Here is a 16,871-nt window from a genome sequence, read left to right as displayed (position 1 = left end):
AATCCACCTGCCAATGCAGGAGACATGGGTTTGATCGCTGGGTAGGGAAGATCACCTGGAATAGGAAGTTTGATTTAAATCCTATGGACAGAGGAGCCTTGTGGGCTACAATCCATGGGGTCACAAAAGAGTCGGAAATGACTTAGCAACTAAACAACAAGAAGACATAAAACATTCAGTTTTACATGAGAAGAACAGTCAGAGATGTTAGTGTTTAACAGGATATATGGTCTTAATTCAAGCAGAAAATACCAAACTTTCCATCAACAATGAGAGTTGGTTTGGTTTAAGTTTGTGGGAAGGAAACAGGAAGAGGACTTCTTAGTAATCTTAAAAGCTTACCATGTAGAAGGTTGCCTGATACACACAAAAGTTAAATGGGCACAAAATCCATGTTCATGGATGACATTATTTCTAAGCAAATCAATGGAGTTATCAGAATCCAAATACCAAGAGAAATCTTTGCGGTTATTGCTTTACGAGCATTTTAAGGGTTTCCTGAATAATAAGAAAATTATTTAATCTGAACTTTGAATTATTTTAAACTGAAATTCAGGTGAATCTATCATGACCTTCCTCATGATTTGAAAAAAAATAAAATATTCAAATAAATACGAGTGAATGATAATGTTCCACAGATGCTGTTGTATCAATGGTGGATTGCAGATAGCCCAATGCACTTGTTACTCAGGGTAGGCAAAAATGTTAGTGTAATGAATGAGTGAATGACTAGTATTATATATGATGTTATCATTTATCTAATTTTTTTCTATAGTAAAATGCAAAGAAGTTTTCCAAGTTAGGGCATTTTTCTTTTTTTATAATATAATGTTCTAAGCCAGGTAGAAATTACTCAAAGCCTAGATCAAGTTTCCTATATGAGAATAATACAGAAATATTGAAAACTTTTAATGAGATGGCTATTTAAGATAATAAGAAATGTCATATAATATTTAAGCAATGTTTAACTGTAGGACTTTTGTTTTTCAGTTGCTTTTGATTACTCTCCACTGATTACTTGGAAAGAATTCCAGTCATTCATGCCCTGGGATATAGCCATTCTTGTTGGTGGAGGGTTTGCCTTGGCAGATGGCTGTGAGGTAATACTCTGTGTCTAAGATACCTAGCAGTTAACTAAGCTATTCAAAAGAAGGACACAAGGACAGTCAAGCTTTTGGAATGCTCATTCTATCATTGTCATGATGCAGATTTCAGTAGCCAAGCAGTAACTATACATACAGATGAGGTGAGTCCAGAGTTCAAGAATTTCTGTGAGCATAAATCATCATTTTTTGATGTCCCAGCATATCAAAAGAAAGATAAATATAATTCTTAATCCATGAAATAGGATTAGAAGAGAAGCTTAATAATAAAAATAACATATAAAAGTCACTTATACAGAGACTCCTTGTAAAACATTTTTTTGTTGTTTATACCCTTACCTTATCTCATGATGAATTTAAGTAGCTCTCAGATTTCTCTGCAATTATGTGCTATGCTAAGTTGCTTCAGTCATGACTCTTTGAGACACTATGGACTGTAGCCTGCCAGACTCCTCTGTCCATGGGATTCTCTAGGCAAGAATACTGAAGTATATCATGGTCCTAATATTGCCAAAGAAGAATGAGAAACAATACAACTGCATTACATTATTGTTACATATTAAATACATTAAAATTACTAAATATATGCTTATTCAATGAAGTCCAGAAAGAATTTCACATAGCCATGTTAAATATTTATTATGTCTAATTTTAGGAGGGCTTCCCTGGTGGCTCAGCTGGTAAAGAATCCGCCTACCATGCAGGAGACCCCAGTTCAATTCCTGGGTTGGGAAGATCCGAGGGAGAACGGATAGGCTACCCACTCCAGTATTCTTGGGCTTCCTTGGTGGCTCAGCTGGTGAAGAATCCGCCTGCAGTGTAGGAGACCTGGTTTCGATCCCTGGATTGGGAAGATCCCCTGGAGAAGGGAATGGTTACCCACTCCAGTATCCTGGCCTGGAGAATTCCATGGACTGTATAGTATAATTTTAGGAAGAAATGAAATCATCGTGAGAAATAAAGTTGGCTATTTCTTTGGTCCATCATCTATGCAGCTGATATAAAGTAAAAGTCTGGGGAAACCTTTGTCCCTTGAAATTGCCCTGGTTATAGGGTTGCTAGAAGAAGAATATCTTCCCCTGAAATTCCATGAAAATTCTCTACTCTTTAATTATTCTGGGCTTAGTAGCCTTGCATGAAACACTCAAAACTAATGAACATTTCATTTCCTTATTCAGTCATCAAAGTAAAAGCAATGGTGAGAGAAATATCATGTCCAGCCCTTCAATTTCCCTAAAGTTAATTTTTTCTGTTTTTCAAGACAAATAGCTACCTGTTCTGTCCTATTCTTGACAGTCTAAGGAAAAACTGTGTTTTGCTTCTGACTTTATTGTCAGTTTTTCCATATGAGATTTGGATACTGAGCTTTCAGCAATTTGGTAATACGTGAAAGTCTTAAAAATTGTGTCAACTCTGAGTGCCACTTATGATATTGTTTCAAGTCTAGATTTGACTTGCTTCATAGACTGTTCAAGTATAAACGATAACAATAGAAGACAAAGACACTTTTCTACTAGCTCAGTAGTAAGGAGATCTGGTTTCTCAGAATAAATAACTTCCATTCCTGTATCGGTTAATTTGAATTGTGAGGAACTCAGAATCAGCAACTCTAGTATTGATGTCAATATATTCATCTCTCCTTCCCAGAATATCTGTCACTCAAAGTGGTTTTAAAAGAATTGGCCAGACTCTAGAATTGCAGAATGAAAGGAAATGATAAGGTGTGAACTTAATCTGATTCACTAGACTCTCTCTCTGGAAGAAGTAGGGAAAACTTGGAAGAGCTCTACTTAGCTGTGAAAATCCTAGCACAAAGCCTCAGATTTCTGTGGGATACCCAAAATCACCCTACCTCTGAGTGGTCAGCTTGAAGCCATGAGCATGATGATATGATCTCAGTGGCTTCCCGAGGTGAAGGACTGTATGTGATGTAATCATTTCCAACTGCATCTAATCTTACCTAATAAGATTAGGTAATCTAATTTTATCTAATACATAGGTAAAATCCATTCTTTAAATATTGATATATTTAAAGAAGAATTTGTGCTAATGTGATTTAAATGGTAAATAGTCTTTTTCATTGAAAAATCAAAACCCCAAACAAAAATGTAAGTCAAAACTAGAATAATATACATAACATCTGGTTATCAGATCTGGGGATGTTTTTGCCAGCTTCTGATCTTGTCACTAGAGCCTTGCTGATGTCCATACTACTTTGTCATCCATGTACAAATTCACACACGCAGGAGCTCAGTGAAATCTCACAAATGGAGGATTGTCCCTTCCATTTGTAGGAGAAAAACAGAATAACATATCTGTTCATCTGAGTATGACTGATTTTCCTGTATTATGTACAGCGTATCCAAGGTCTGGACATCAGGCTTCTAAAGAACCCCCTGGAAGCCACAGGAAATGGAGCAATAATTATTTGTACATCCATAATTCTAAAAAGGTTGATATATCAAAGTAATGTGAAAAGAAAAGAAAGAGGTTTTCAGACATGCAGAAACTAAAGAAACTTACTTTCCAAGCACCAATTATCAGGAAGTTACAGAAGATGGGGTCCTGTGAGTCATCAACACAAAGGAGTTAACAAGATAGGATTCCCACAGCAGAAAGAGGTGAAGGGGACCCATAAGTAATCTAGTGAATAGAAGTCTCTTTATAAAAGTAAAGTAGATCTAAAGAGCAACTAGTCCCAGTGTAGCAAGAGGAGGAAATACTCCAAAATCGACATCTCCATTAAGGAAAATGAAAAAGAACAATTACCTGAAATGTCTATCTACTTGTGAGGAGTTTTCTACTTTTACTGGAGAGTATACTGGAGGATTAGTGATGGGTGCTTAAAAAGCTAAGCAAGCAAAAGAATAGGGAAATCATTTCTTGGAAAAACAAACAAAAACTAAAACAGAACAGCTAAAGCAATCACAGGACACTAAGTGGCTCAGTTGTGAACCATATTCATATGATCATAATGGCAAAATTTAAATACCGATTTAACCTAAAATGTTGATATATGAATTTAAGGGAATGGGGAGCAGGGACAAGAAATACATGTATGATGGAAGGTTTTAGAAAACTGAATTTTCGTGTACATATTAGAACATCAGTGTTTCATCCCTGGGTCAAGAAGATCCCTTGGAGTAGGAAATGGCAGCCTGCTGTAGTATTCTTGCCTGGAAAATTCCACAGGCAGAGGAGCCTGTCAGGCTATAGTCCAAGCAGTTGCAAAGAGTCAGACACAACTGAGCAAGCATGCTTGCTCCAAATAATGTCTAAAATTGAAAATTTAGAAATATGAAAAAGTAGAATTTTGTAAGATAGCTATCATAAACATAAACGTGGGAATAAGTAGCTAATGTGAATGAAAGTTGTTGCCTCTGAGGAACACAGCTTAAATGTGGGAAGAGGAAGACCAGAAAGGATGCTCCTTTTCTTAAAGCCCTGTAGTACTACATGGCTTTTTATACCCATATATAGTAATTAGATGTAATTCAAATGTAACTGAAAAAATGGGGGAAGACAACCAAACTTCCTAAAGCTTGTTAGTGATGTTAAAATAAGAATAACTAAGAACTTCACAATGTCATAGACACCTAGATCTAAAAAACCACAGAAAAATATGAAAGATTAAAATGATAATTTAGAAACTGAGTCCTTAGGTCAAATAATGCTTTTTTATATATTTAAATTGTCTGATTAAATGAATTATTAATGAATAACACATATTGCAAATTTGTTTTTTAGGAGTCAGGACTATCTAAGTGGATAGGAAATAAATTATCTCCTTTAGGTTCATTACCAGTCTGGCTAATAATTCTGATATCTTCTCTGCTCGTCACATCTTTAACAGAGGTAGCCAGCAATCCAGCTACCATTACCCTCCTTCTTCCAATACTATCTCCATTGGTGAGTATCTCATTTATCTTATTTATTCTCTTCATTAAAAGAATTGTGTTCTACTTTGCGTGTTCTCATATTGCGGTGTAGAATCATTTGGGGCCTGAATGGTTCCCCATAGGTAACTTATAAGGTTGCTGCTGCTGCTGTAAGTCGCTTCAGTCGTGTCCGACTCTGTGCGACCCCATAGACGGCAGCCCACCAGGCTCCGCCGTCCCTGGGATTCTCCAGGCAAGAACACTGGAGTGGGTTGCCATTTCCTTCTCCAATGCATGAAAGTGAAGTTGCTTAGTCGGGTCCGACTCCTAGCGACCCCATGGACTGCAGCCTACCAGGCTCCTCCGTCCATGGGATTTTCCAGGCAAGAGTACTGGAGTGGGGTGCCATTGCCTTCTTCAATGCATGAAAGTGAAAAGTGAAAATGAAGTCGCTCAGTCATGTCCGACCCTCAGCGACCCCATGGACTGCAGCCCACCAGGCTCCTCCACCCATGGGATTTGCCAGGCAAGAGTCCTGGAGTGGGTTGCCATTGCCTTCACCGACTTACAAGGTTAGTTGGCCTGATTCACATTCATATTTTCTTAAGAGACCTCAACTCAGGAGAACTCTTTTATTCCATGTTCAAGCAGCAGGATCTTAAGAGAGCCCTCTACCTTCTTTCTGACCACAGTCTTCCTTTACAGATAAATGGGAGGGTCAACCCAGACCTTTCCCAGCTCTAGAAAATTTTGAGATTCAGTGCTCCCTGACAACTTTCATATTTAGATCTCTAACATTGATACTTCTCCCTCCAGAAGATGTCTTGATGTTTTGAGAAGCACTTCATACAAGTGATTTGCAAGGGAATAAAAAGCCAGGTTTACATCTCAGGCTTCAAGCTTGAATGTCTCCAACACAGCTCTGTACAGCCTAAGAAAAATGTTAAAAGATAAGTAAGAAGCAGATTTGCAAAGAGAGAGAGGGGAAAACTGTCTCTCTTCTCCACAACTAGATGGCAATTACGAGAAATAGCTTCAACTAAAATGTTTTTCTTCCCTCGGCAGATGATTTTGGTGAAAGGAAAACACTTTAGATGCAGAAAGATTGCCCTTCTGGAATTGTTCTGCTACCAGCTCAAGGTGCAGACATTGGCACTCTTGAGTGGCTTAAATTAGAAAAGAAATGTAGGCGGGTGGATATTAGTGAAATACAATTTGGAATTTTTCTGGGGTTTATTTCTCAACAGGGAGCAGTTAAATAATTAAGAATAGTAGTAACTCTTCTGTGATGATCCCTAAGTAAATTTTAAATTATATAACTCACAGAGGCAGTAAGTTAATGGAATGATGAGAATCTTTGGAGCCAAAGGAACCTGAGAGCCTACTAAGCTCTAACTGCTTGCCAGCTATGTTTTTGGATCAGTTACTTTAGCCTCTGTGGACCTCAGGTTCTTCATCTGTTATTTGGGGCTATAATTACCATCTCTTAAGGCCATAGTGAAAATTAAGTTGTATATACAAATATATGAAGTTATTATATTATGCTATACATTATATACCATTAAACTTCATATGTATATATAAATATATAACTATAATATATTGTATATAATATATAATAGAACTATATATATATATTTATTTAAGATTCCCTGGTAGCTCAGTTGGTAAAGAATCTGCTTACAATGCAGGAGACCCCAGTTTAATTCCTGGGTTGGGAAGATCCCCTGGAGAAGGGATAGGATACCCACTCCAGTATTCTGGTATTCTGGCCTGGAGAATTTCATGGAGGGTCACAATGAGTCAGATATGACTGAGCAACTTTCACTTTCATATATAAATACTTACATATTATGTGGTAACATGTATATAAACACTTAGCATGGCACTTAGCACTAGATAAACAGTTGCTGTTTTCATTTTGTTTCTGAAATAAATGATACTTTACTTTCTGAATGAACTGAGTTATAATGCTTAGATGGATATCAATCACCATATAAACAACCAAAAGGAGATACGTTTTCTAAAAAATTTTTTAAAGTGTGTTTATGTGTATTATTTTGTCTTTATATTTCAACCTGCTTCTGGGAAATTTATTATAATAATTTTGCTCATTTTTATGGCTATCTCAAAATTTTACTTAGACTCCTTTCTATCTTTTCCAACAGGCTGAAGCCATTCACGTCAACCCTCTTTATATTTTGTTACCTTCTACTCTGTGTACCTCATTTGCTTTCCTCCTACCAGTAGCAAACCCACCCAATGCTATTGTTTTTTCATATGGCCATCTAAAAGTTATGGACATGGTAAGTGAACTGAAAGAATGCTATCAGGTCCAGTAGACATTATTTTGTGATGTCTTGGGTTTTCTATCCTTTTATAAACTAATCAACTGGTAGGAAATGTATAGTTTGAGTCCTGCTTTGAAGGTGAGTGCATGTGACTGGCCCTAGAATTGTTTTTACGAGTGATAACCTGGAGCAAACGTGCCATTAATATTTACAGTCACAAATACAGAGATATTGAATGCCTCAGTAATACACTGGAAGAGGAAGAGAGCATAGAATATACTCAACACAATGGTTTAAGCTTAGGGCTTGTCAAGATCAGGATCGAACTTGACCTAGCCAAATAGAAGAAGTAGGGTTAATGAAATTTAGCAATCAAGCACTGTGGTTTTCTATCACAAATATTTACACAACTGACATTTGCTCTGAATAAAATGTTGGGCTCAGTGCCTGACTGATGGAAAGTCATCTTTGTTTTTCTGATTCTAATAGTGACACCTGAAATAAAATGAAGTGAAATTAGCACAGCAAGGAATAATAGAAATTAGAAGTGACAAAATGTATACATTTTGCCAAATACAAAAGTCATGGTAGTGAAGAACTAGTTTGAGAATATCCTGGTCTTCTCTTAAACTTGATCACCCACTTCTAAACCAAACCAAGCAAGAATATAACGAAAGGCTATTCAGTGAGCCTGCTGTGCAAATGCAGTTCCAAGTTAAGCCCCAGTTCCTTCCTTCTACACAGATTGCTGTTCCTAAGCCCCTGTAACATAAAAATTCTGTAAATGCCTCAATGCAGAAGTCACATAATTTACTTTGGGCTTAAAAATGTGCATAATATACAATATAAACAATGTGCTAAGTTTGTGAATAAAAAAAAAAACAAGATTCTAAAATAAATGAGTGGCTTGCATGGACAGAAACTCTATAATATTCATTGCTAGGCATCCCATTTTGCCTTAGAGCTTCATGTTTTAACACAGACAATGCTGAGATAGGCAAGTTTCTCTGTAAAGATCCAGAGAGTAAATATTTGAGACTCTGGGCCATAGGGGTCTCTGTAACAACTACCACATCATAAAAGCAGCCAACAAAAGTATGTACACAAATGGGCAAAACTGTGGTCCCAGGAAACTTGGTTTACAAAGCAGTTTATGGGCAGGAGTTGGCCAATCTCTGCAATTTGAGATGGTTCAGTGGATACCAGAATAATGATATCAGAGCTAGAAGAATGAAAACTTTGAGAAAGATGAGTGGAAGTGATATTAGATCTCTGGTAAGAGAATATTGAAATGAATATGAAGGATTCAGTTTTCATATAGTGACCTGAAACATATTCACTGAAATACCAAACCACAAAACTCAAATCTTGATTTGACCTGAATTGGCAGATTTTTAAGGGATTTTTCTCTAAGTGTAATGACTTCAGTACATTCCTAAGAGAAACTGCTCTGATGCTCTCCAACTAAATGACATTTAGTTGGGAACAGATTCTTTTTTGGCATAAATGGAAGGACTTGTCTTATGAAACATATAATTGATACTAATCACTTAAGATGCATGTAAATCTGCATACGCCTTCTGCAACAGTATTCCAATTCCCCCAATTTGTTTTGTTTTATTTTCATTTTTTTGAGACTAACATTCAAGCTCTTTCATATTCAAGGTTAAAGCTGGACTCGGCGTTAATATTGTGGGTGTCGCTGTGGTGATGCTTGGCATGTTTACCTGGATTGTACCTATGTTTGACCTCCACACTTATCCTTCCTGGGCTCCTCCAATTAGTAATGAGACAACGCCATGACAAGCTTGACTATTCTGTGGTGAGTTTCAGAAACCACTACAAAGCCTTCACTGCAAACTTCGGCTCTAGAAAATTGATGATTCTTAAATCAGTCCTGGTGTAGTTGCTGTAGTTCCAGTGAACACCCCAAAATCTGTTTTAAGATGCAATCAAGAGCATCTATGTGCCTTCATCAAGAAGCCTTCAGTTGAGATTTCGCTTAAGGACCATATGCATCCTACTTCATCACAAGAATAATTCATAACTTAATCTTCAAAGAAATGAGGTCATTTGCTTCATCTTCCACTTTGGGTTCAGTGTAACATTTCAGATGTCCATTTATTATTACAAAAACTTTCCATGAAGCTAGAAATAGGAAATAAAATATACAAGTTAGTTAGGTACTTGTATAAATCATTTCTGTAGTGTTCTAGAATGTTGTCCAAGGGAATTTTCTGAAAAAAATCAAAGCTGTGGTCATCTAGTGGTGCAAAAGAAAAGTTTAATCTAAATAAGGTGTGCATCCCATCATCTAAAAAAGATCCCAATCAGATTACTCTTGATATAGCTACATAGTATAACAATTGAAAGTAAATATATATATATATATAACTGAACCCACTAAACAACAGAAAACAGATAAGAATTTCCACTTGATCTTATGGTTCATACTTGTATGATCTCAGTGCACTGAGAAATGCATTTTGTTGCTCTATGGCTAAGGCTTGTTATGATTTCCACCATTAGCACAGTATAGTTAGAGAAGAAAGCTAAACAGTATAGAACTATTAACACATTTGTCTATTTGTGTAGCAGTTTTGCTTAAGCATTTATTTTATTTCATAGTTTTCTGTGATTGTGGGTTTCAGTCTGTCTGCCCTATTTCATAGCTATATAATGTCATACGTAAAAACAAAAGATTAAGAAATTTACATGAATTATCACTGTCTATACAAGTATAGAAAAAAGTCATATAATTCCAATCCATTACATCAATATTGAAAAGAAATACCAGAGGAAAATTAAAGAATAAAAGTTGAAACTGTTGATATATTCACAAAAGAGAAAAATAAGTTATCTGTGGGGAAACCAAAAGAGAAAAAGAACTGAACATTTAAACAAAAGTAAGAAGAAAATAGTGTCCAAGCTTTGGTGATATGAAAGATCAAGGTCTATTGGCATTCTAAAATTAAACTAAATGGAAAAAATTCACAAAGGCAAAAGAAATGTGTACAGTTAGGAAAATATGGAAAAATTAAAACAGAGCAATTCTCATGTTAAAATAGAAGACAAGGTTAAAACAGATCTTTAATAGCTTCTTTAATTTTCATAGAAGTCCTCAGGGATGGTTTCGTGTGTGTGTATGTAAATAACATTATTTATAAAGTTATCCTTGAAAATTAAATATGATAAGGAGGATCTTTTAAGTTATACATTTTTTAAAAATTATATATACTTTTATACATATGTAAAATTCAAAATTCATGTTCATTATTTGTTTATTTAGTTCAGTTCAGTTTAGTTGTTCAGTCGTGTCCGACTCTTTGCGACCCCATGAATCACAGCATGCCAGGCCTCCCTGTCCATCACCAACTCCTGGTCAATGCAAAATTTATCATTTTTTCAGTAAAAAATGTGTCCATTTAATCATTACAATCTATTATTACTGCTTTGTGTGTATCATCTCTGTTCACCCTATTTATTTGTTTCCTTACCTATCATATGTTGCACATTTATTTATGATCCACAGTATTTATTACTTTTCTGCCTTTTGCTAGTCATTCAATTTATCACTGTTGAATTATATGATGAATATATTTTCATTATGAAGAAATGAAACAACTTTCAAATTATAATGAGTACATTTTGCTTTCAAGAAAATAATATAAACATTTTAGCTTGAATCATTTTAATGAATTACTTCCAACAGCTGCCAGCTGAGTACAAGAAAAATGATACTTAGTCAAAATTTGTTTAAGTGAGCCATATGGTTCTCTTATTACATCTTTATGTCTAGTTGATATATCAGAAATGACTTAACTCATCCGTTTCACATTTGTCCCATTTATATCAGAGTTCTCAAGCTCTTTTAGTTTGAGAGGTATGCAGTGTCTTTGAAAGTTTCCAACTGACAGCCCAAACAGATGATCAAACAAATCTTTGTCCTCCCACTCTAAAATAGATATCATTTTTGTTATTTTCTTGAGCTTTACTTAGAGGTTACCTAGAAATCTTTGCCACTTTAAATCTCTGTATCCTGCTCAGGGTTTGGATCTTGTCTAGATAATAGGGGCAATTTCACTAAATGCCTATTTACTGTCTGTTTCTGCAAGTGCTTGGAGGGCTCCCAGGCACACGTGGTTTCTTTGCTTACCTCAACTGCCACTGTAACATGTCAGCACCTAGAATTCAGATTTTCTTCCTTTCAAATGTGGGCACTGTTTTCACCCTACCAGGTCTCCAAGTCTTGGTTCTGTCCTTTTTCGGCCTAGGAGATGGGAAGGTAACTTATGAACTGAATTTATTAGCAAAACTTGATAAAACAATATCATGGCACACTAATTGTGTCTGGACATGCGTACTACATATTATTATATATCAAAGGTTATTATTAGATATTTTATTATATCTTTGCCATGGCTAAATATTTAATAAGATTTTTAAAATTAATTTATTTATTTTAATTGGAGGCTAATTACTTTACAATATTGTGGTGGTTTTTTCCAAACATTGACATGAATCAGCCATGGGTGTACATGTGTCCCCCATCCTGAACCCCCTCCCACCTTCCTCCCCATCCCATCTCTCAGGGTTGTCCCAGTGCACCAGCTTTGAGTGCCCTGTTTCATGCATTGAACTTGGACTGATCGTCTATTTCACACATGGTAATATACATGTTTCAATGCTATTCTCTCCAATCATCCACCCTCACCTTCTCCCACAGAGTTCAGAAGTCTGTTCTTTACATCTGCATCTCTTGCTGTCTTGCATATAGGGTCATCATTACCACTTTTCTAAATTCCATATATATGTATTAATATACTGTATTGGTGTTTTTCTTGCTGACTTACTTCACCCTGTATAATATGTTCCAGTTTTGTCTAGTTCATTAGAACTGACTCATTCTTTTTTATAGCTGAGTAATATTCCATTGTGTATATGATTCTTAGTGATGACACTTTTGTTCCAAAGTTTTTTTGATCTAGCTAATGTATGACTATTATCTTATGTGTGGATTTTTCCTAGTTAAGTGTTTTTATTTTTAGAAGGGAGAGGATTGTACTAGCAATGAAAAAGTAAACTCAAGCAAATGGTCAGTTTTATTAGTGTAACATAATACACAAATAAAAATAGTTTAAATTGTTACCCCAGGGCAGCATCAGCTATCTTATTCCAAAATGAAGTACTTTAGGCAAAGTAATAATATACGAGGTAAATTTTAAGTCATGCAAATATCAAAAATAAAGGTACAGAGCAAGATCAGACTAGTCCAGGAATAAACACTAAAAACAGCACAAAAATGAAGTAGAAATTGAAAGTTTTTTCCAAATATGAGGACCTTCATTTGTCTAGAAAGAAAAAGACATGGGGTTTTATAGAAAGAAAGAAAGAAAGAAAAGGACTTTTCTTAGTGACAGTATAGTGGTATAGATATTGGAGGACAGAGGTGGGGAAGATCTTAAGAGCAAATCATAATAAATATTTTATAAAATGCATTACTGTGTCAGCAAGAATAATAATAATAATAGAAGTCCTTAGGAGAGAAGTTTGATTTAAAGAACCAGCAAAAATCCAGAGACTTAAGCAAGGACTGAAGACAGAAACTGCTAATCCCTAGAGATCTTGAAATTTTCTTTGAATAAGTATACAGGGAACAAGGGATGGGAGACCAAACTAAGACCCAAGCAAGTTAGGGGTTAAATGGAAAATTACATGGAGACAGGATATCATCTCAGTGAAAATGAGAGAAGAAAAAACCTCCACTTTATAGAGGGAAGCATGAGGAATTTTAATGTTTTGGCCTATGCACTTGGGGAGGAGTAAAATCTCCTTTGAAAATGTATAACCACGCAGGTTGGGGGCCTAAAGTCTCAGTATCAGTGTTGTATAAGAGACTTCAACCTGAAATTGCATTTTAAAGCAATCCTGCTGCTGCTGCTGCGAAGTCGCTTCAGTCGTGTCCTAGGTTGATAGTATTCCCAGGTACCTGGCAAAAAAAATAAAATGAACACTGTTTTTCAACTTGAGGCTCAAAGAACTTTTTGGTTTATCATCAAAACTCATAAATTCTGCCAAAACATAAAGTTTTTTGTGCAAGAAACAACATAAACAAAAGAAATAGAATCCAAAGTGCAAAGAGAGCATATATACTAATTACAAAATAAAGCATATAAAGTGAAGATGCATAATGTTTGAAAATATATAAGTATGGTAAGCAGAATTCTAAAAATGTCCTCTTAATGTCTCCTAATTATTCAGTCAAATATTAATTTTTGTACTAATATAAAGGGATTTTGCAGATGTGAATGGTGGTGGTTTAGTCACTAAATTGTGTCCAACTCCTTCTGATCCCCAAGACTGTAGCCCTCCAGGTTCCTCTGTCCATGGGATTTCCCAGACAAGAATTTTGGAGTGGGTAGCCGTTTCCTTCTCCAGGGGATCTTCCCAACCCAGGGATGGAACCCGCATCTCCTGCAGGCAGATTCTTTACCACTGAGCCATTTGCAGATGTAGTTAAGCTTATTAATCAGATGACCTTAAAATAGGGAGATTGTCTTAGATTGTTGTTCTTCAGTCACCAAGTTGTGTCCCATTCTTTGCAACCCCAAGGACTGCAGCACCTAAGGCTTTTCTGTCCCTTACCATCTCCCAGAGTTTGCCCAAATTCATGTCCATTGAATCAGTGATGCTACCCAGCCATCCAACCATCTCATTCCATCTAATCTTATTCAGGAGGGCTCAGTGTGATTATATGAGCCTCCTAAAAACAGAAGAGGAAGGCAGAAGAGTCAGGTGGTAAGATGAGACAGAATGGGAAGTCAGAGAGATTTGAAACATGAAAATTGGATGACACCCCCTGCCCCTCCCGCCACACTGTTGCTGGCTTTGATAATGAAAAGGGTCACAAGCCAGAGAATGCAGGCAGTCTTCAGAAACTGAGAATGGCCCTTGGTTAAAACCCAGCAAGGAAACAGAAGCCTCTGTCCTACAGTTGTATGGAACTGAATTCAGCCAACATGATAAGCTTGGAAATAAATTGCTTTTAAGAGCCTGTAGTAAGGGTCACAGCCCTGCAAACACCTTGATTTAGTCCAGTGAGACTTGTATTGGAAAAATCTGTTAATCTATAGAGTACTGAGATAATAATGAGTATTGTTTTAAGTCGCTACATTGTGGTAGTTTGTTTTGGTAACAATAAAAGACAAATGCAATAAGGAACAAGAGACTGCAAAAAGTAACCAGATAGATATGAAAAGCGGTCAAATAGAAATTTTAGATAGAAAAATTATAATGATTTAAATTAAAAACTTAATGAATAGGTTAAATAGCACTATACAAACCAGAAAAGGAAATATGTGAATTTGAAGACATATTAAAAAAAATTATTTAGAATGCAACACAGAGATATACAGAACTCTGAAGGGAGTTTAAAAATGTAAGCTAGAATGAGAAATGTAAAATACATTTAATCATAAGTCCAAGAGTAGGTCTCAGATGGTAATGCATCTGCCTGCAATGTGGGAGACCCAGGTTCGATCCCTGGGTCAGGAAGATCCCCTGGAGAAGGAAATAGCAACCCACTTCAGAACTCTTGCCTGGAAAATCCCATGGTTGGAGGATCCTGGTAGGCTACAGTCCATGGGGTCACAAAGAGTCAGACACGACTGAGCGACTAAACTTTCACCAAGAGTAGATAATAAAAAGAAAATGAGAAATGCTGTCCCTGAAGATACAGTGGGTGACAATTTTCCAATATTAATGAAAGAAACAAATCAAGTTTTTTTGAAAGCATAAGGAATCCAAAGTAGGATTTTTAGAAAGGAAATATGCCCTCACCTACATGATAGTGAAATAGTAGAACACTCAAAAGAAAGAGTGTTTAAGCAAACTCCAGGAGACAGTGAAGGACAGGGAAGTTTGGCATGCTGCAATAAATGGTGTTGCAAAGAGTCAGACATGACTTAGACGCTGAACAACAACAGCAACAAAAGAAAGAAAAGGACTTCCTCGGTGGTCCAGTGGTTAAGACTCATGCTTCCACTGCAGGGGAAGCAGGTTCAATCCCTCATCTGGGAACTAGGATCCCCAGTGCAACTAAGGTCCCATATGCCACATGGCACAGCCAAAAGAAAAAAAAGATGCTAAAGAGAGAAAGAAGACAGACTACACCCAAGGAACTATAATTAGACAATTAAACCAAGGCTACATCCTCAAAAACAATTGGAAACAGTTAAGAATCTCCAAGTGCTAAAACAAAGAGCTATCAACCTAGAATGATATATCTAGAAAAATCTGTGTTTCAAGAATGAAAGAAAACGAAGAAGTTTTCAAACTAACAAAAACTAAGGGAGCTTACCACATGCAAGGCTCATGAAGATACTTCTAAACCATATATCAAAGGGAAAAGAAAAATAATTCAACACTGAAGGTGTGTGACACAGTAAGAAATGGTGAGTAACCAAATCAGTAAACGTATGGGTTAAGAAAAAAGCTAGAATTAAAATACTGAAAAAGCATAAAAATGCAAGTTCAAAGACAAAGTATTCTAACGTAGCTCTCAACTTTCCATTTTTTCTTTAGAGCAGAACACTTAATTGAACTAAATCCAAGTCAATTTAGTCATTTCAGTGTTTTTTTTTCCTCTGTTTCAGCATTTAACTTAGTCAACTTAGGTTTTTGTTTATTAGATACCATATCTTATTCCTTTCTTCTTGCAGTTTTTATCTAAATTCTCTGAACCTTACATATGAAACTCACCCTGGATGAAGCAAATTTGAACATATGTAATATAGGTTTCATAACTTTTGCTGTTCTTGCCTACTAATTTTATCATTTTTGTCATTTCTGCTACTTCTTATTGCTTGATTTTCCTCATTTAAGAGCTATAGTTTTATTCTTTTTCTTCCTGGCACCGTTTTTTGTTTTTTGTTTTTAACTGAGGGCCAGACCTTGTTGATTTTACTTTGTTAAATAGTAGGTATGTTTAAGGTATATTTTTATTTCTATAAATATTTTTGTGTTATTCTGGGGTACAGTTATTTGGAAACAATTTGCTCTTAAGATTTCTTGGGTAAGATCAAAACAACCTGTACTGGGACTGCCTTTCCCTTGCTACTGAGGCATCTTTCTTAGTGTTTTACAAGATGCTCTGTTACTTTTGAGGTTTTCCACTCTGATTGGAGGGCTGCCCTGGCAGCTCAGATAGTAAAGAATCTGCCTGCAATGCGGGAGAACCGGGTTCAGTCCCTGGGTTGGGACGATCCCCTGGAGAAGGGAATAGCAACCCATTCCAGTATTCTTGCCTGCAGAATTCCATGGACAGAGGAGCCTGGTGGGCTACAATCCATGTGGTCAGAAATCGTCAGACACAACTGAGCAACTAACACGCACACACACACTCTGGTTGGAGCATGAATTATTCCCAGCACTGTGTGAGCCCTTGTTGATCACTTCATCTAATAATTTTACGTGATTATTTCTTTACCTGCAGATAGTTTCCTAACAAATATGCTTTGATCAGTATTCAACAGTATAGAGGACAGGATTTCTGGAGATCTTTCTGTCTATACATGTCTCTCTTCTCTGATACTCTGCTC

The 16,871-nt window shown here is 36.2% G+C and overlaps 1 protein-coding gene across 1 annotated transcript in view; it reads left to right on the top strand.

The window, feature by feature from the left end:
- SLC13A1 (solute carrier family 13 member 1) overlaps positions 1 to 9,075 on the top strand; it is a 74,746-nt gene extending 65,671 nt beyond the window's left edge. The window contains exons 12-15 of the mRNA XM_052638872.1: positions 991 to 1,100; positions 4,851 to 5,012; positions 7,150 to 7,287; positions 8,938 to 9,075. Of these exons, the coding sequence (XP_052494832.1) occupies positions 991 to 1,100; positions 4,851 to 5,012; positions 7,150 to 7,287; positions 8,938 to 9,075 (548 nt within the window). The remainder of the gene's footprint in view (positions 1 to 990; positions 1,101 to 4,850; positions 5,013 to 7,149; positions 7,288 to 8,937) is intronic.
- Positions 9,076 to 16,871: the final 7,796 nt, after the last annotated feature.

This window comes from Budorcas taxicolor, chromosome 4, assembly GCF_023091745.1.
Source record: "Budorcas taxicolor isolate Tak-1 chromosome 4, Takin1.1, whole genome shotgun sequence".
Lineage (NCBI taxonomy): Eukaryota > Metazoa > Chordata > Mammalia > Artiodactyla > Bovidae > Budorcas > Budorcas taxicolor.
The sequence above is the reverse complement of the archived record's forward strand: the minus strand, read 5'-3'. Positions and strand labels throughout refer to the sequence as shown.